This window comes from Folsomia candida, unplaced genomic scaffold (assembly GCF_002217175.1).
Source record: "Folsomia candida strain VU population unplaced genomic scaffold, ASM221717v1 Fcan01_Sc014, whole genome shotgun sequence".
Taxonomy (NCBI): domain Eukaryota; kingdom Metazoa; phylum Arthropoda; class Collembola; order Entomobryomorpha; family Isotomidae; genus Folsomia; species Folsomia candida.
Genome location: NW_019091206.1, coordinates 524,850 through 543,884, shown reverse-complemented (window position 1 = coordinate 543,884; position 19,035 = coordinate 524,850). Strand labels below are relative to the sequence as shown.

Below are 19,035 nucleotides of genomic sequence, written 5' to 3'. Positions count from 1 at the left end.
ACACGAGTCGGAAAACACAACAAATTCTATAATTAACCCAAATTTTGGAAATATGGGACCTAGCTCGTAGCATACAACATAATTACATTTATAATTATAATTCCTATACCAAATCTGGTTCGTTGTGAATACTTACGTAGTACTAGTTTTCAAGTTTTTGTGGAGTTGGCGGAGCCTTGCTTGAATCAATCCAGCTCGGTTGATATTGTCAAATAAAATGTCCTACCATGAAGGATACCTCTATGATTTTCACATGTGAACAACAATTAGAATAATATTTAAAAACTTACAATACCGTCGGATGAATCTGGGTATCGCCATTGTGGGATCACAGCAACAATTGCAATCGCGAATTGTTTCTGGTCATGAGATGTAGGAGACAGTCTAAAATTAATAAAAATTCCATAATTATTTGTACTTACAATCGACAAAATTATTTATGTATTCTTGCTTACCCTTTCAATTTATATACCCTTTTAATTGTCCATCTCTAGCTCAGATGAAGACCCGTTTGTTCTCATTTGACGAGATATTACAGCCGAGGGGTCACCTGTGTGGGCATAATAATACAGATCAAATAAATTTTCATAAACGTGATATTGTCCTCATAGATAAAATATTTTTTTAAATAATTAATGCTGGCCTTACGGGAAGGAATAATGTTACCTGTCGATAACTCTCCTTGAATCCTAAAAATAATGTTGGGGGTAGTAACTTGACCCAACAGCGCCGGAAATACTTCTTCGTCTATTTCTGCTCCTTCTTCGTCCTCTAGATGAATTTCTGCATCCTCGTGCAATTTAAATTTCTCACCAACTGGAAATTATTTTTTAAAGTTAATGTAAATAATGTAAATAATTAGTGTAATACTGTACGAGCCTTACCTGTCAGAACAAATTCACCATAACTCTTGGACATAAAATTGATTTTTTGCCTCGAAAAAAATTCGAGACACGAAGTAATTTTGCCATTGTTCCTTGCCTTGCACTCATCTGCTGAATTTGACTTCCGTGCATGGAGTAGCAATTGGTACGGATTAAGTACAATACGTGATATAATATAATATCCGTACGACTATATACGTATATATATCGTTTATATCCGTACATCCGATTGTACGTAATTTTACATTCCGTATTTTACATTATATATATTTAAGCCTGTCTTAACGACAGGCGAAATTTGTGATATATTTATTTTATTTTACCCATATTATAATTTCAAAAACCCCACCCCATGTTATAACTTTACGTGACATTCTTTCATCTGATTGAAGTATCACTCCCACACCACTATCTCAAAATCGAATCACAATACATAACTTAACTCTGAAAGCCTAATTTGAAAATTCATTGTAGTCTTAAAATCTCAAAATTAAAAAGTCCCAGAACCATAATATCTTAAAATTATAAAATAATAAACCTATAGTAATAAAACATAATATTCAAGTAAACAAACGGGGGTGGCCTCCGCACTCAAATTTTCTGTTATGGAGAAAATATTTGCATAATTTATCTATGAATAAGTCGTAATTTTAATCGGTTGTGATAATTTAATTTTCATGAAGTCTTTTATGCTTTCCTTATTTTATTGTAAAATAATGTATATATTTATTGATTTTATATTTTTTAAAGGTTGTTTTTATTTTTACCCATTTGAAATACTAACTAAGTTCATCACTTAGCAGGATACAAGGCATACATTCGTTTACGCTTAAATTGAAAAAAGCAAATATCTATCATAATGAGGGCAAAAATTGAACAAAAAATCTTAATTTAACAAATCGTTTATTAACTTCGAAATTTCGACAGGTCCTATCAAAAATTAAAATACCCGTTACCCGCGCGGGTAGTTCCCATTACCCGCAGGGTAGCGGGTACCCGCAAAATGGTGCGGGTAGCCGGGTAACGGGTACCCGACCCGCTACCCGCGGCAACCCTAGTGATAGATGCATCACCATTTTGGTGATACATGCCATTCCGGTCGCTCGGTAATAACGACTATTACCCAGTTTCTAAGAGTGCACAAAGTGGACTGTGGTGTGGAAAGTGGACGACATTATTTTGTGGTTTGTAGTTTTGTGGATTGTAGTTTATGGATGGATTTGTGGATTGTAGTTTTGTGGATTGTAGTTTGTAGATGGATTTGTGGTTTGTAGTTTTGTGGTTTGTAGTTTGTAGATGGATTTGTGGTTTGTAGTATTGTGGTTTGTAGTTTTGTGGTTTGTAGTTTGTAGATGGATTTGTGGTTTGTAGTTTTGTGGTTTGTAGTTGTGGAGCAGTCTGTGGTTTTGTAGCTGTGGATGAGTTTGTAGTTTTGTGGATTGTTCTGTGGTGTAGTGTGTGTATGTATGTATGTAAACCACAGAGCTACAAACTAAGACACATGTAACAATATGTTAATAAAATTGTTGGGGGAACGTGAGATTTTGTGGGGTAACGTGAGATTTTTTATGTAACCTTTGATTGGGGCATCTTGAGACTCCATTAAAGCAACAAGATATATGATTCAGCATTCCTCGTAAGGATACTGTGGACGTTGTGGTTGGTTTTGTGGCATGTAGTTGCGGATATGTTTGTGGTTTGTAGTTTTGTGGTTTGTAGTTGTGGATGAGTTTGTGGTTTGTAGTTTTGTGGATTGTGGTTTGTGGATAGATTTGTGGTTTGTAGTTTTGTGGATTGTAGTTAGTGGAGGGGTTTGTGGATTGTGGATTTGTGGATTGTAGTTGGTGGAGGGTTTTGTGGATATGTGGATTGTGGTGAGATGAAATGGACAGCTATGATGTACATATACATACGCGTATGTACATACATACCTATTGCATTGCAAGCTCCATACATATTCCAGCAGCTGATTAGAAAGAAAAGCTCACTTCATAAAATCAAACCGGTCGGATATGTAGACATTCTACTAAATTAATTAATTTTACGTGTAGTTGTAGTTATTTAAATACTTATTTAGACAGCCTTTTTTATAACAATTAATTGTCAATAATTAAACATAAGTTTAAATATAATATCAAAAATTGTATCATGATCGGTATCGATTTTGGAAATCAATCCTGTTTCGTAGCCGTCGTAAAGGATGGTGGTGTCGAAACAGTGGATAATGACTACAGTTTGAGAGCAACGTCGTAAGTTTTTGGACAATTTTTAAATACAAGAAAATAATTGGCGGAAATATTACCGTTTTTTTGCGATTCCTGATTTTAAAAACTAAAACTTTGATTTAATGTTGAATTGAAAAATATTAGTTGTAAAATTATCATGATTTGACCGGTATTTTCATTTTTTGGGGTGGAGGGGGGCGACTAAATATCATACGGATAACCACACCCCCGACTCCCGTTGAAAAATACCGACATCTAAAATAATTAATGTTTTTATTCTCAGATCTGTCGTCGCCTTCTCCGCCAGGAATCGCATTCTCGGTGTCGCCGCCGCAAATCAACGCATGTCGAATTTGACCAACACAATTTCCTCCTTCAAACCTCTCCTCGGTTGGCGATGGGACGATTTCTTTGTGCAAGACGAACTTAACAAACTACCTTATAAAGTGATCCCCCATCATAGTGGGGGTGTCGCGGTGGAGGTCAATTACTGCGGGAAGGACAAGTCCTACTCGGTAGAACATGTGACCGCAATGTTACTCACGGGATTGAAAGAAACGACGGAGGTGGTGTTAAAGGGCGAGATTAAAAATTGTGTGATTGCGGTATCAGATTCGGGAATTAAATTAGTTCTTAAAAAAAAATATGAAATTATAGGTTGGGAAGTTTTTAAAACCAAATTTAAAATCATACTTTTTAAGGAATTTAATATTTAACTGAAGTTTTTATTAAATTGTGAGATAATTTTTCTAATTTTCGAACTAAACTATTCATTTTTAGGTAAAATTGCACTATCGTGGTATGACTCGGATTTGGCTGAAATTTTTTCTGTGAATAGCTTATGGACCCCTGATCACAAAAAACAAAAAAAATTTTTGCGCAAACCAAAACTGAATTTTTTAAAAATGTTTGAAATTTATTTCAAACCCCTATTTTTTACTGCATTTTTGGACGTTTCAGAGAATTCTAAGATTTTGTCTCATTTTCCCCCATGGCGGGAAAATTTGGGGCAAAATGAGATTTTTGGGGTAACATGAGATTCCTACTTTTTCTCGTAGAATATCGAATTTTGATCGGTTTTGGGCATGGCGGGATGGTGTATGATGGAATTGGGACGTTTTTAGGGCAAAATGAAATACCTGGTATGGTAAGATTGCTAAATTTTATTGCAAAATATTGACTTATTTTTAAGGTTTAGGGTTGATTACAATGCAGTTGCACTTTGGGGTACTGTTCCTATTTTTAGGTTAGGTTTTAGGAAATAAATTAGGAAAGCGGGGCCGCGAGCGAAGCGAGCTAGAAAACTAGGGAAGCGGGGCCGCGAGCGAAGCGAGCTAGAAAACTAGGGAAGCCGGGCCGCGAGCGAAGCGAGCTAGAAAACTAGGGAAGCTGGGCCGCGAGCGAAGCGAGCTAGAAATCTAGGGAAGCGGGGCCGCGAGCGAAGCGAGCCAGAAAACTAGGGAAGCGGGGCCGCGAGCGAAGTGAGCTAGAAAGCATGACTGAAAAACTGACTGAAATTTTTCTTGGTGATCCAAGGCTAGATATCAACCAGGAAAACCATCAAAATTCGATATTCTACGAGAAAAAATAGGAATCTCATGTTACCCCAAAAATCTCATTTTGCCCCAAATTTTCCCGCCATGGGGGAAAATGAGACAAAATCTTAGAATTCTCTGAAACGTCCAAAAATGCAATAAAAAATGGGGGTTTGAAAAAAATTTCAAACATTTTTAAAAAATTCAGTTTTGGTTTGCGCAAAAATTTTTTTTGTTTTTTGTGATCGGGGCATGAAGAGGTATTTACAAAAAAAATTTCATCGAAATCCGAGCTATACCACGATAGTGTAATTTTTCCCATTTTTATTATGTATTTTCTGCATTATCTGGTTTTGGAGAATTTTATATAAAAAAAATTTACTGACAATTCATTACTTTTAATTTTGTAGGTCCCTTCATACTTCACAGACCCACAGCGCCGAGCGCTCCAAGCCGCAACAAAGATTGCGGGGATGAATGTTCTGCAAATCTTAAGTGAACCGGCAGCAGTATCTTTGGCGTACGGGTATTATCGAGAAGATCTCCCGGATGAGGATGAAGCCCCTAGAAATGTGGTCTTTGTTGATTGTGGTCACTCAAGCTTGCAAGTTTGGGTGTGTGCCTTTAGCGAAGGAAATTTGAAGGTGGGTCATTATATCGACATATTTTTTGTAATTTTGCAACACTCCATGAAAAAAATTGCAAATTATGTGCAAACAAGAATTGCAGTATTATATGCGATGTATTTCTTGGGCGATCAGTTTTCTTCTGTATACCGTGATTCATAATTTAATATTTTTTTACCCAGATCCTCACTTCCTGTTCGGCTCCGTCCCTTGGAGGAAGAGATTTTGACTCATTACTAGGTCTACATTTTTGTACAGAGTTTCAGAAAAAGTACAACATCCGACCGGAATCCAACCCTCGTGCATATCTCCGACTTTTGACCGAGGTGGAGAAAGTGAAGAAAAGCATGTCCTCTAATTCCAGCGTTCTTCCTCTCAATATTGAATCCTTCCTGGACGACATGGATGTTTCTGGGAATATTTGTCGTGCTGAATCTGAAACTATTTCACAATCTTTGCTCAACGGGGTGGAAACTACGTTAAAAAATTGTTTAAAGGATTCAAGTAAGTATTTAACAATTTAATTACTTAATTTCCTGTGAATTTAAGAATTATAAAATTTGAAGATTATTTTATCTAAAATGTGTAGAACTGCAGCCAAAACACATTGATTCCGTGGAAATAGTCGGTGGATCAACTAGAATCCCCGCAATTAAGGAATTGATCTCTAAAATATTTAAGAAATCGGTGTCAACAACGCTAAATCAGGACGAATCTGTGGCGAGAGGGTGTGCCTTGCAGTGCGCAATATTATCCAAGTCGAGAGGAATTAAATCGTTTAAAGTTCAGGATATTCAATACCATTCTATTCGGATTGTTTGGGATGAAAGTTTGCAGGAAGACGGGTAAGGAGGCCCGAAATTCCAGAATAAATTTTTTGACAAAAAGTGGGTTAAAATCGGATATTATTGTGGATGATAATTTATTGTCAAACCCGGTAGAGTCATTTTTACAATTATCTTGACACTTGATCTAATTATAAATTACATTCTTTGAAAAATTAAGGACAAACTAAATTTTGTTTTGTTTTAAAGAAGTATCCGTCTTTAGTTACCTTTCCAACGGATAACTTTTTGACAACATCTTTTCCCCATTTTATTTTCAGGTGGAAAGAAGTCCTTCCACTTCACGGCCCAATCCCATATTCTGACTCAGTAACTTTCCACAAGCAAGGGAACACTTTCAAATTTAAAGTGAAATGTCCATTAGCCGAAATTGGTAAATTTTATCATCATACAATTTTATAAATGTCCATATTTTATTTATTACTTTTCTTCGTTTTAATTTAAATAGGTGATTATTCCATCGATAATTTTAGCTACGAACTCGGCGACACGACCGAACTACGACTCGACGTAGGGATGAATGCAGACGGAATATTTAATCTCAATGAAGCCACTGCATTTCACAATAATCCCAAATAACCAGGGCCGTTCATGGGACATTCCTGGAAGGTTCGCTATGTCCTCCGAACGTATAGTCTAATTAGAGGGTCTATATACGTCCTTATAATGTTCCGCACATACTTTACACTTTAACGTCCCAGTAGAACGTCCTTAGTCGGATTAAAAGTCCGTCATTTAAGGGTATTTTTAATCCATGCTCAGAACGTACCAATTACGGATTAAAAATTACACGTGATCATTTGTTTTACTTGTCATGCGGGAAAAATATTTTCAGTGTAATTTTTATAGAGTTCAAGATGATTCGGAAAAAAAACATTACAAAAGAAAATTCAGCGAGATACGAATAAGAGTTAAATTTTCGTTAAGTTTAGTTCAGTCTGGCAGGAGTGTTATCCAAAAATCTAATAATAATCAACGAACTGAAATAATTACTACTCCTCCTACTCCTGAAGGGTCTTCCGTGACTTTGCCAGTTTTAGTTAACTCGTTTCACAGCTCAGGAGGGGAGCTTCACCACCTGCCAATCACCGATCCCGTTGCCCTTTGGATATGTTGTAGTACCCCATGAGTGTATTAAAACCCCCAAGTGGTTTTATTCCATGGCCCCATTTGCGCCGGCCACACCCACTGGAATAGGCCAAAAACACGTAAAATGCCCTGTTTTTGGTCGTTTAAACCTTCGCCAAAAATCCAATTTTGAACTGATTTGGAAAATTTTTGCAGTTTCTTGATCCCAGATAGTTGCTTTATAAAATCCAATATCAAACTCAACTTTTTTGAAATTTTCATTTTTTCGAACTCATACCCCTGCTCAGGAAAATTTCAAAAATATGCAAAATTTTTAAAAACTTGAGTTTGATATTGGATATGGTAGAACAACTATCTGGGATCAAGAAAATGCAAAAATTACCAAAATCGGACCAAAATTGAATTTTTGGCAGGTATTTGAATATCGCGATTTTAGTATTTTTCACCCCTTTGAGTGGGTGTGGCGGGCGCAAATGGGGCTATGGAATAAAACCACTTGGGCGTTTTAATACATTCATGGGGTACTACAACATATCCAACGGGATCGGTGATTGGCAGGTGGTGAAGCTCCCCTCCTCAGTAAATACATTCTCTGGACCCGAACACCACGACGTTGACGATAGTGTAAGTGGTTTTGAAGAAAATTTCAAAAAGTGGTGTATCGTGAACAAAATTTCACTTTCAGCAGTATCTGAACTGTTAAAAATATTAAAAGTTCATACATGTTTTTCATCGCTACCAAACGACGCCAGAACATTACTTAAAACTCCTCGAAAGGCCAAAATTTTCAATGTGGATCCTGGACAATATTGCCATTTCGGAATAAAAGACCAGCTTTCTCAACTAATTGAATCTCATCGAGTCTCAATTGGTAACAAAATAACATTGCAGTTTAATATTGACGGAATTCCGATTTCAAAAAGTAGTGGAAAACAGTTTTGGCCAATATTAAGCTATGCAGTAGAACTAGACAAGATTTTCGAAGTTGGAATTTATTGTGGTAATGAAAAGCCGAAAGACTCGTTAGATTTTCTTAATTACTTTGTCCAAGAATTGAGTGAATTGTGTGATAACGGTTTGCAAATTAAGAATAATAATTTTGACATTGTTATTGACAGTTTTATTTGTGATGCACCAGCAAGAGCGTTTATTTTAAATATTAAAGGTCATACTGGCTATTTTGGCTGCAGCAAATGCACACAGGAAGGTAAATATATAAAAAATAGAGTGACGTTTCCTAAAATTGACTGTCCAAAAAGAACAAATGACGGCTTCCGTTTGAAAGTCGACGAAGATCATCATCATGGATTAAGCGGACTTGAAAAATTAAATATAGATCTTGTGAAACAGGTTCCCTACGAGTTTATGCATTTATTTTGCCTGGGAGTTACTCGGAAGTTTTTACTTTTGTGGACTTCGGGAAGTGTTAAAAAATTTCGTCTTTCTTGTTATGAAAAGTTACAATTCACAAGAGCCCTAATAACTTTAAAGCCATTTATACCGTTAGAATTTGCAAGAAAACCTAGACCTGTGGCTGAATTTAAGCGGTGGAAGGCTGCTGAATTGCGTCAGTTCCTGCTGTATACAGGGCCATTAGTTCTTAAAAAACTACTCCCTCTAAGATATTATAATCATTTTATTTGTCTACATTTAGCAATCACTATTCTGTGCAGTGAAAAATTTCATAAAAAGTATAATACCTACGCTTCATTACTTTTACAATCGTTTGTCAAAGAATTTCTAAAACTTTACGGAGATGAACAAGTGTCTCACAACATTCATGGCCTAATACATTTGGCTGAAGATTCTACTCACTTCGGTACACTTGATAAATTTAGTGCATTTAAGTTTGAAAACCACTTGGGTTTTTTATCGTCATTGCTAAGAGGAAAAAACCGACCTTTAGAGCAAGTCTATAACAGAATTAGTGAAAGAAATGCAGGATTAATAAAAGATTTAAAAAGTGAATTTGTTAAACCCATGCTGAGTAAATCCAAAAAAACAATTCAGTTTCAGCATTTCAAGTTAAGCTGTAATGAAGGAAATAGTACATGTGAGCTTCAAATGGGAGCAATAATTAAAATTCAAGGATTTACGGAAATTAATGGCAGCATAATTTGCAAAGGCAGAGTGTATCAAACAACAAAAGTCCCACTCTATGACATTCCAGAAGATTCGAGTCGAGTGGGAATACGAGTTGCATCCCTTTCTCAGGAGCACATTTCTGTGCCTGTTGAATTAATTTCTTCCAAACACCTGGCTCTCCCATATAAAAAATCTGAAGTTATTTTTCCCTTACTTCATCTATAAATGGAGAGGGTATATCAGAAGGACCTAAAAGGTCATCCTTTTGTTGTTGTCGAATTTCGTCACAATAATTCGTTGGGAATAGTGCGAAATGACTGGACATGTATAAAAAACAAAGAAATCTTCGCTTATTGGCCACCGTATTGGAGCGACGGAAAAAAACTAGAAAAAGCTATTTGCAAAAAAGAAACAGCGAATCCAAAATCCTGGACACTTTATGCGGTTACTGTAATTGGAGATTATAGTAAGTACTATACTCTTTATCGATTTATTTATTTTATCTCTTTTTCAAGTTAATATATTTATATTTCTCTTAACTTTCAGAGACTTATGAAGAGGCTCGGAAAAAAATGGTACGAGTTGAAAAAAGTGAAGAGTCCAGCAGTGCGCCAGAAGGCAATGATGATCATTTTTTGAGAAGAAGGTGTCGCAAGAGGTCGAGACTCTCCGAATGCGAGGTACGCCAATCGACTGAGGGAAAGAATTCAAGAATTCGGAAGGACACTGAAGATTCCGAGGAGGACGTCTCTCAAATTGTGCTGCCAACAACTTATCCTAGATTGGATGAGGTATAATTTTTAAATTAAAATATATTTCTTAATTTGAATATTTTCTAGCTTTCAAATTGTAAAAAAAATTTAATTTATTTAAGAATTCTACTATGGGAGACGTAATGGGGAACAATGTGACAAACACTCGACATTTTGGTAATAATTTATATTTAAAGGAAAATCTAATCATAAATACATATTCTTCGATTTATTTATATAGTCCTTGTCAGTCCCAACTTGGAAGAGGCCCCTGAAAGTCTCGCATTCTCAAGACTAGAGGAAAATGTCGCGTCGGCGCACAGTTCAGGGTCGCAAATCTATGTTCGCACCCCAAACCGATTTACGTTACCTTCAGCTGAGAATATAATGGAAAACGTATTACCCACTGGGTCTGCTCAACATATTCCAAGCGCAGGTAATTTAATTAATATAATTACACCAACTTTTAGATATTTTTGTGCTGTGTTTATTTTCATATATTTGTGGCAGGATTTAACAATCAAATCATCCGGAAATTGCATTTTTTGACCGCGACGGTGAATCAAATCGCTGAATCTGTTCACCTGCTGATCAATAGAGGTTTGACCCAGAATGCAGTTGTGAATTTTGAGAAGTTGTTCATCTTACCGATCGAGACTGCTGATGGAATTCAATCGTTGGAGAAGGAATTGAAAAGTGCGGAAAAAACTCGTAAAGAAAACTCTAGAATCATCAAAGTAAATGAAAAGAAGGATGCGTTAGTAAGTGGGTTTGCAGTTTATTTGCTAATTTTTATTGCTGGCTATGCGAATCTAATAATATCTCGATTATTTTAGGTCCAGCAGGTCACTTTAGGGGGAGGAACTAAACCATCAGATGCAACTTATCGCGCCTTAGCTGAATTAATGACAGATGACGTCGCTGCCAAATTTAGCTATGAAGGAAGGAAGGGGAAGGTGGCATTCCGTGATTATCCTATAATTAATTCAGCTCTTTTTCGTAATACATTTTTTAAGAATTATTTTTTGGATATTAATTATTTTTAATATTACTATGGACATTACGGCCATCATTCATGCATTGAAACTTTTACCTTTGTGTTTAGTCGCAATAAGGAGAAATTGTGCAGATGCAAGAGGATCGACGATCGAAGAAGGAATCAAGTATTGGCTGAAGAAAGGACCAGAAAGACTAAAGAGAAATCAAGTAAGATGTGATTTGTCTCATCAATAAAAATTGATCGAAAACAATCCAATTTTTTTAACCATTAGAATTTCTGTTCCGCATTTCAGAAGAAGCTACCCCATCCTGAAGAAAGCGACGAATCGGAGGATGCTGCTGATCTCATCGATCCATAAATTATATTTATGAATATTACATATATAATTGAGATAAATTGATAATAAATCTGAATGCAAATTATATGTATATGTGTGTAATTATTGACCCCTGAAGGTCCTTAGAATGTCCCCAACATCCGTACAAGCAATGTTCTAGGTACGTATAAAGAATTAAAATTTACGTCCTCAAGTACGTCGTAGGTCCCTAGCAGGCACGTTCAAATGGCGACAAATGCACTATACTGGTACGTACCAGAAAGGTGCTTGGTATCTAAAACGTAACGTACCACCGTCCCACGGGGACATTCCAGGAACGTACTGGGGACTGCTTTTGGTTATTTGGGATGTGAGTAGGATTAAGGATGGATAAAAATAATTTATCACTACATGATAGAAATATGGATAAACTTCCTTATTTTTTAACTCCTTTATAGGGTGACGAGGAATATGCTAAGAAAAGAATCAGAATCAAAAAGGGTTTCAAACTAGATCGTCTTCCCATCACTGTGAAAAAGCCAGGGTTGACGGATCAGGATGTCCAGGAGATGACAAAGATTGAGGTATATCTTCTATTTCTTACGAATTTACTAATAAAATAATTCATTTTAATTATTCCTCCTGTATAACGACATGATAGGAGTCGATCGTAAAGAGAGGAGTAGACTCGACATCAAAAATGAGCTAGAGGAATATCTCTACAAATTGCAGGACCGAACAAGGGACAATTCTCGAGTTGATATTCCTGACTTAGAAACATTACAAAATTGGCTATATGAGGATGGCTGCGACGAGCAGGAGGAAGCTTATCATTTCCGGCTGAAAGTATTAAAGGTTAAAAATTTTAAAATCTAAAAATTGCGGAAAAATCGTGTTTTTAAGGAAGAAAAAAAAATAGTTTGTTTTGCGTCAAGATCAACGATATTTTAGGAAAATTATCAAACATTTATCTTATTTGAAACTAAAGCGGTCGCAAGCTGAGCCAGGTATTAGACACTTATGGCTGCCATGACATATAACTTATCACGTATAACTTATGACATATGACGAAATTTAAAATTATAAATATATATATAAAGTAAAATAAAATATATATATATTCAATTAACATTTAATATAAAATTTAAAATACGCATTAAATATATATATATTTATAATTTTAAATTTCGTCATATGTCATAAGTTATACGTGATAAGTTATATGTCATGGCAGCCATAAGTGTCTATTCACGATAACATCTTATTTAACATCGCAACTAATTTAGTAACCTGATACGATATAAAAATATGCACATTTTCTGGATAAAATTGCAGAAAAAGTTAATGAAATTTAGCACATCGCGTAAAACTTGACAAGTTATGCTATAGCGTGTTAAGTATATAAATCAACTTTGGATTTGATTTTTATTTAAATGAGTTCTAATTCAAATTGACCAAATTTAAGTAATAACAATAACTTATACATTATGAAACATAAATTAAATAAGCTGAGCCCCATCCACACTTTTGTAACCGATTGATAGCAAGCACTATCCATCACAGCTTTTCCCGACTTTGCCTCAACACTCTTTATGATATTGCCCATTACCATTCGAAATCCAACGGGGTCATTATGTGTATTTGTTGGTTTAGAGTATTCTTGTTTACGTAAGGTCCAAAACATTTCAATACCTTTTGCTTGTGGAACATTGGGGGCATTTTCATTTTTGGACACAAAACCAACTTTGTCCATCTAGAGGAAGCTTGTAACTATTCCTTCATATTTACAAGTTGTCATGTCTGACCAAAAAAAAAATGTTTTTCCTGTTGTCGAGGTTGATGAAAGGAATCAAACGGTCTTTAGTGCATTTCTGTAAATGTATGTTGAAGGTAATGGTTTTGTCCGGAATGAAGGGCTTCGAAATTTCGCCATTTTGGCCAATTTCGCCAATCAAACCATCATTTTTTTTGCAAAATTTCGCTTTCGGAATTACTTTTTTTTCGTTATTTACTTCCCCTTCTTAAGTTGCTGCATGGAAACATTGTAGATAGGATAAATCGGAAGGGTCCAGTGGGAAGTGAGACTACTCATCATCAATTACAAGAATCCTTTGTCAGGTTTTTGTAAATTTTCCGAACACCAGTTTTATCTCGAGATTTCTGGTCCTTGATGAACTTTGGGGCCTTTTTTTTTAAAGGCTATCATGCCCAATTCTTTGGCTTTCGCTTGTACAGAAGCTGGACTCCGTTCACCAGTTTTGGGGGTGGATTGAGACACTGGCTGATCGGGATTTTTTTTGAAATTTGAATTTTTCGAAACACCAAACCTTTGTAACATTTAACTGTAGAGGATTTCGATCGTCCTTCATTGACAAAATTTTGGTACGTCTTTTTCAAGCTTTTCGTTGTAGTGAAAAAATCGAGTTGGAAAGGCTTGATGGTCTTGGCCTTTCATTTTCAGTCAGATGACCTAACAATGTATTCTTGACTGATTATTACAACTATATTAGTAGGTGATTATAATGGGACATAAAGAAATTATTTATCAACTCGTTTCCCTACCCAAAAAAATTCCAAAGTTGTTTTATATACTAAGCAGTTCTTAACTTTGCGAGATTTGGTAAAGTTGGCTAATTCGTATAATTTACATATTTCTTATTTTTCAGGATTTATCTAACCTCATACTCCAACCCGACCCGTGCCAATCAGCCCTAATCCAATTCGACCTTTCAATTCAAGAAGCCAGAAAAATCGTCGAAATTCGTCTTGACAGAAATGACTCCCGTTACGAAAACTTGCACTCTGACGACGTGCACAAATTAATGGACATAATTACAAGTTCACAGCGGTGGTTGAGCGATGCAAAATCCAGCATCACTTTCCGACCGACACTGTATGGCATTGTGTGGCAGAAGGTCACCTTTAACGGAGAGGTAAAGTCGTTGCTCGAGGTATCGAAGATATCTGAAACCGGAAGGCAAATGGGAGATGGGGAGGAAGCACCGTGCCAAAACAAGGGAGTAGACGATATGGAGGTTGATGATTGAATGGATATTTATATTTTAAAAAATTGACAACTTTGTTCAATATTTTCCGAAATATTTAAAATTCTCTTGGAAATTTGTATCTTTGAAAAACTGCCTGCATATCCATTGTATGGATAGAAAAATAGGAAAATTTGTTTGAAATAATTACTGAATGTGTAACTATAAATATTAGCTAGTAATAGTAGCTGTTAGTATTTTCATGTCGTTTTTTTGCATATTTAAATAATTTATCACGCATTTATAATATAAATCGGATTTTGCATATAAATTTTATATGCAAAATCCCAATTTTTTTGGATCATAAAGTGTGTGTATGTACATACGGTGTTAAATTAAAAGTGTGCAATCTTGTTATTAGGTGGGGGTTGATAACATTATTAAATAATTTAATGTAGAAGTAATCTTATCTGATTATACATTCGTCATCCGTGTAGAAACTTTGTAAAAACTGAAAGAATTTTCGTGTAAAATTCACTTTTCGTCAAGTTGTGACGATATTTGTGACGAGCGGTTGACCATCGAGTGCAATGGGGAGAGATCGACGCCCCTCATCCTCTCCGTTTGTTTACACTGCCGTGCTGACGAAAAAATCCATCTTTTAAATCCCACCAATATTTTTGTCTACTTTTTCAAAAACTGATTTTTTTACCAGATTTTTTCAAAATTTCAAAATTTTCTTATAATTTCAAAAATTTTCAGAAATTTTGAAAATTTCGTAATTTTCAAAATTTTTGAAAAATTCCGTAAAAAAATCTGAATTTTTTAAAATTTTATTCAAATTTTGAAATTTTGTTAAAATTTTGAAATTTTGAAGAAATTTTGAAGAAATTTTGAAATTTTGAAGAAATTTTGAAATTTTGAAGAAATTTTGAAATTTTGAAGAAATTTTGAAATTTTGAAGAAATTTTGAAGGAACCCTGGACTCGACCGGCACCTCGGTAGGGTCCCTATGTAGACCATGCAAAATTCGCAGTGCCAGCAGTGGCGGGGCCAGTAGTGGGCACAAGTGGGCCCGTGCCCACGTGTAAATTTGGGGCTTTACAATAGGTCTTATGGCTTTACACTAGATATTTTGACGTAATTTTCAAAATTTAGTTTATTGGTGCCCACCTGCGAAAAAATTCTGGCCCCGCCACTGAGTGCCAGTGTTTTCCAGATTTTTTTTTTTCAAAAATTTCTGACAGATCCTTTTTAATAGTGTGCATTTTTTGGGCAACATAGTAGCAGATGTTTCGTTGTACATATTTTGAACCCGAATTTAATTTAATTTGAGGTATGCAGAATAAAGAAATATTAACTTTTAGGAAAATCACAGTAGGTTTTGTAAACTGATATTTTTCTAGAAACATTTCCCTCGTTTTTATCCCTTCTGTGAGTTGCAACTCGGCAGCCCATAGAGATAGACAGTCTATCTCTTTTTATTTTCTATAGACAATTATTCCACCTGTCTATCTTCTATTTAAGGTCCTCATATAGTTTATTTTCAGTTATGGCTTTTACTTTTTTTGGAAAAGGTTATGCAAAAACTTTTTCGAAAAATTTCTCCTGGACATATGTATTGTAAAAACATAATAATGGATAATATGAATTAGGAATAAAATTAATTTAATGTAACATATTATGTTAAGTTAATCCTAAATGTATTTAAATGTTTTTTTAGTAGAGTATAGAAAAATATTTGCAGAGATTCATTATTACTCCACGTCAGTATTTTTTAAATTAAGCTACCAGCGCCATGATCTGCCCGGGAACACTTATTTTATTTTGAGCTGATTTTTAATTAGATACAGTTTACTATATTCATAAAACCCATGCATAAAGGACCCTGATTAAGAACAAGTACATATGTACGTAAATATGTAGGTACATATGTATGTATGTACTTGACGAATGGAATACTTATGTATGTGTGAGCGTATCCATGACTCGAAATGCAGTCATAAAGCACAACTGGAGGGAACGACTGAGGAGTTCAAAAACTACACTACTTATTGTGGTCCGGATTTTTCCAAATTTTTATACATTAGACAAAAAATTGTTGTTTTGTTTGTTGTTGTATTTACTCTTTATATTACTTAATACTTAAATGTAATAAACCAGACGATGGCTCAAATACCAAAAAGAGGTGGTAAAAAAATTGACGATTATTTTACAAAAAAATCCAGAGATGAAATTGAAGTACAGGAGCGTAAGACTGGTGAGTTTAATAATACATATAATATGCATACAAATATACAAGATTTACAAAATAAACGTCCGACATTTTCCGATATTCTAACGGAAGTATAGCACATACAGAAGTTACATCATAGAACTAAATATGCCAAATCGAGTAGATTTGATCGAAATAATATTTATTTCCAAAAACCAACTATAAATTAGATTTGTGGTACTATGATGGATGACATTAATTTTCTGCCTTAATAGCAAACTATTTGTGGACATTACAAATTGCTCAATGAATAATTATTTAATTTCGCAGCTATGGAACCCAAGCCTGGATGCAGCTCGACAACTTCAAGGTCCGGTGACGACGTCAACAGATGTCAAATTCCAAAACCTTACCAGGAAAATGATCGATGGTTCAATTTTCAATGGCTGCTCGACCATCCATGGATAATTGTTAATGCCACTAATGATGGGGTCACTTGTTCAACGTGTGTAAAATCGGTCGAGTTGAAACTAATTCCAATTCCATCTGGAGTCAACCCATTCATTGCAGACGGGTTTGGAAACTGGAAGAAAGGCAAGGAGCGTCTCAGTCGACATGAAAATAGTGAACAACATCAAACAGCGTCAATGAAACTGGCTAGTCTACTAGAAAAACCCAAACAAATCTCGACAATGTTATCTTCACAACTCAAGGTGGACCAGGAAATGGCTCGGAAGTGTTTACGTGTTATGCTGACCTCGATAGCCTATCTTGGAAAACAAGGAATTTCAATTCGTGGACACAATGATGAAGACGGAAATTATATGGAATTGCTTCAGTTGAGAAGAAATGATGTCCCAGAATTAAATTCATGGTTGCGCCGTACGAAACCTCTCACCTCGCATGATATTCAAAATGAGATGGCTGACCTTATCTCCAAACACGTGCTAAGGGGAATTGTTGAAAAAATTCAGTCGCACAAAGAATTTAGCCTTATTGTGGAGGAGACGACGGATTTTTCCGGCAAGGAACAAGTAAGCATCTGCATCCGAGTATTGATGACGACCTAGTCCCAGCGGAATATTTCCTTGGTCTCTACCAGACCTCTTCGACGACGGGGGAGTCAATCTGTGCGTTACTTCAGGACGCTCTTACTCGGGATGGCTTAGACACTTCAAATTTGAGGGGCCAGTGCTACGACGGAGCAAGCAACATGTCCGGAAAATTTATTGGCGTACAACGATTGATGAAAGAAGTGGAGGGGCGCGCCCTGTATGTTCATTGCCTTAATCATTGTCTCAATCTTTCACTCCAAGACGTTACAAAATCGGTGCCATTAATAAGAGATGTCCTGCAATGGATTAATGACGTCGGGGTTTTGTTAAACCGTTCAGCAAAAAGGTAAAGAAAAGATTTATGTCAAGCTCAAAATAATTTTGAAAGAATATTCATATCAGTTTGATAATTTTTAAGATTGGAATGATTTTGCTATTTTTTATAATTTAGTAAATTCTTGGAATCAAGGTTTATAGATTATTTACGAGAATATTCTTAATTTCTAATTTTCAGACTGGACCTTTTCGCACAGATCGCGATAGACCAGAATGTCGACGTGAATGCTGTGCGACCCTTTTGCCCTACCAGGTGGACCGTTCGAGTGAGGAGCATCGCAGCAATTCTAAAAAGCTATTCAGTGTTGCTAGAATTCCTGGAAGAACTGGGGAACCAAAACGATGCTAACGCTCCTGTTGCAAGAGGGCTGCTATCGCAATTCGAGAAAGGGTCCGTGTATTTTGGAATTCTGCTATGCCGCTCTATTTTTGAGCCTACCGAGGAACTTGCCCGTGCACTACAAGGTCCGCAAATTAGTCTTGCTGGTTCCATCGAAGCGGCACTAAACGTTGTACACTTTTTGGACAACAGAAAATCTCAAGAACACTTTGAGCTCATGTGGGATAATTTGTACACCAAATTAGAACAATTCAATTTGATCGAACCCACACTGCCAAAGGCCAGGAAAGTAACAAGTCGTTACGCCGAGTCGATAGAGTCAATTAAAATATTTGAATCGGCTAAAGATTTGCACCGATATGTTTATAATCAAGCCCACCAGATGATAATTGAAGAAATCAATCGGCGGTTTAATCAACCAGATATTCAGGAGTACGAAAAATTGGAACGCCTAATTTTGCAACCACTACTTGACGAAGACTCATTGGTTTCATTCTGCCAGATTTATGAGTTTGACTTTCAAAAACTGAAGTGCCAATTGTGCATGATTCATCAAACGTTCCCTCACCAGTCCACCACAATGGAACTCGTGGAAAATTTCAGAAGTTTGTTACCAGAAACAAAGAGCATGTTCAGTGAAGTGTCAAAATTATTCAAGTTACTTTTAGTAGTTCCAGCCTCAGCAGAGCGAAGTTTCTCTTTACTTCGAAGAATAAAAACTTATCTCCGGTCGACCATGACTGAATAA

The 19,035-nt window shown here is 35.8% G+C and overlaps 2 protein-coding genes across 9 annotated transcripts; both read left to right on the top strand.

Annotated features, from left to right (window-relative positions):
* Nucleotides 1–2,693: 2,693 nt before the first annotated feature.
* On the top strand, nt 2,694–14,099 carry LOC110856045 (heat shock 70 kDa protein 4L). Of its 8 annotated transcripts, XM_035856654.1 has the most exons (11): nt 7,719–9,755; nt 9,836–10,080; nt 10,164–10,218; nt 10,283–10,477; nt 10,552–10,802; nt 10,878–11,040; nt 11,147–11,247; nt 11,334–11,727; nt 11,816–11,941; nt 12,019–12,212; nt 14,024–14,099. In XM_035856654.1, exons 1-8 carry the CDS (start codon nt 9,515–9,517, stop codon nt 11,397–11,399), a joined length of 1,317 nt encoding a protein of 438 aa, XP_035712547.1. In that variant the 5' UTR covers nt 7,719–9,514; the 3' UTR covers nt 11,400–11,727; nt 11,816–11,941; nt 12,019–12,212; nt 14,024–14,099. The 8 variants fall into 8 exon arrangements, with proteins under 8 accessions (XP_035712546.1, XP_035712543.1, XP_035712545.1 ...); XM_035856653.1 differs by lacking the exons at nt 7,719–9,755; nt 9,836–10,080; nt 10,164–10,218; ... (3 more) ...; nt 11,147–11,247; nt 11,334–11,727 and adding exons at nt 2,694–3,133; nt 3,393–3,675; nt 5,055–5,288; ... (2 more) ...; nt 6,376–6,488; nt 6,564–6,724; XM_035856650.1 differs by lacking the exons at nt 7,719–9,755; nt 9,836–10,080; nt 10,164–10,218; ... (3 more) ...; nt 11,147–11,247; nt 11,334–11,727 and adding exons at nt 2,694–3,133; nt 3,393–3,714; nt 5,055–5,288; ... (2 more) ...; nt 6,376–6,488; nt 6,564–6,724.
* A 2,408-nt stretch (nt 14,100–16,507) lies between these two features.
* On the top strand, nt 16,508–19,035 carry LOC110856044 (zinc finger MYM-type protein 1). Its single transcript, XM_035856778.1, has 4 exons — nt 16,508–16,601; nt 16,887–17,590; nt 17,659–17,957; nt 18,126–19,035. The coding sequence occupies exons 1-4, from the start codon at nt 16,508–16,510 to the stop codon at nt 19,033–19,035; spliced, it is 2,007 nt and encodes a 668-aa protein (XP_035712671.1).

Bases quoted from the DNA above. Each gene is read 5' to 3' on its own strand.
- LOC110856045 (XM_035856648.1), top strand. From the start codon at position 6,930: ATGCGGGAAAAATATTTTCAGTGTAATTTTTATAGAGTTCAAGATGAT. The intron at 7,212-7,771 runs GTTGCCCTTTGG...CAGGTGGTGAAG, and splicing joins ACCTGCCAATCACCGATCCC to CTCCCCTCCTCAGTAAATAC.
- LOC110856044 (XM_035856778.1), top strand. From the start codon at position 16,508: ATGGCTCAAATACCAAAAAGAGGTGGTAAAAAAATTGACGATTATTTT. The intron at 16,602-16,886 runs GTGAGTTTAATA...TTAATTTCGCAG, and splicing joins AGTACAGGAGCGTAAGACTG to CTATGGAACCCAAGCCTGGA. The intron at 17,958-18,125 runs GTAAAGAAAAGA...TCTAATTTTCAG, and splicing joins TTAAACCGTTCAGCAAAAAG to ACTGGACCTTTTCGCACAGA.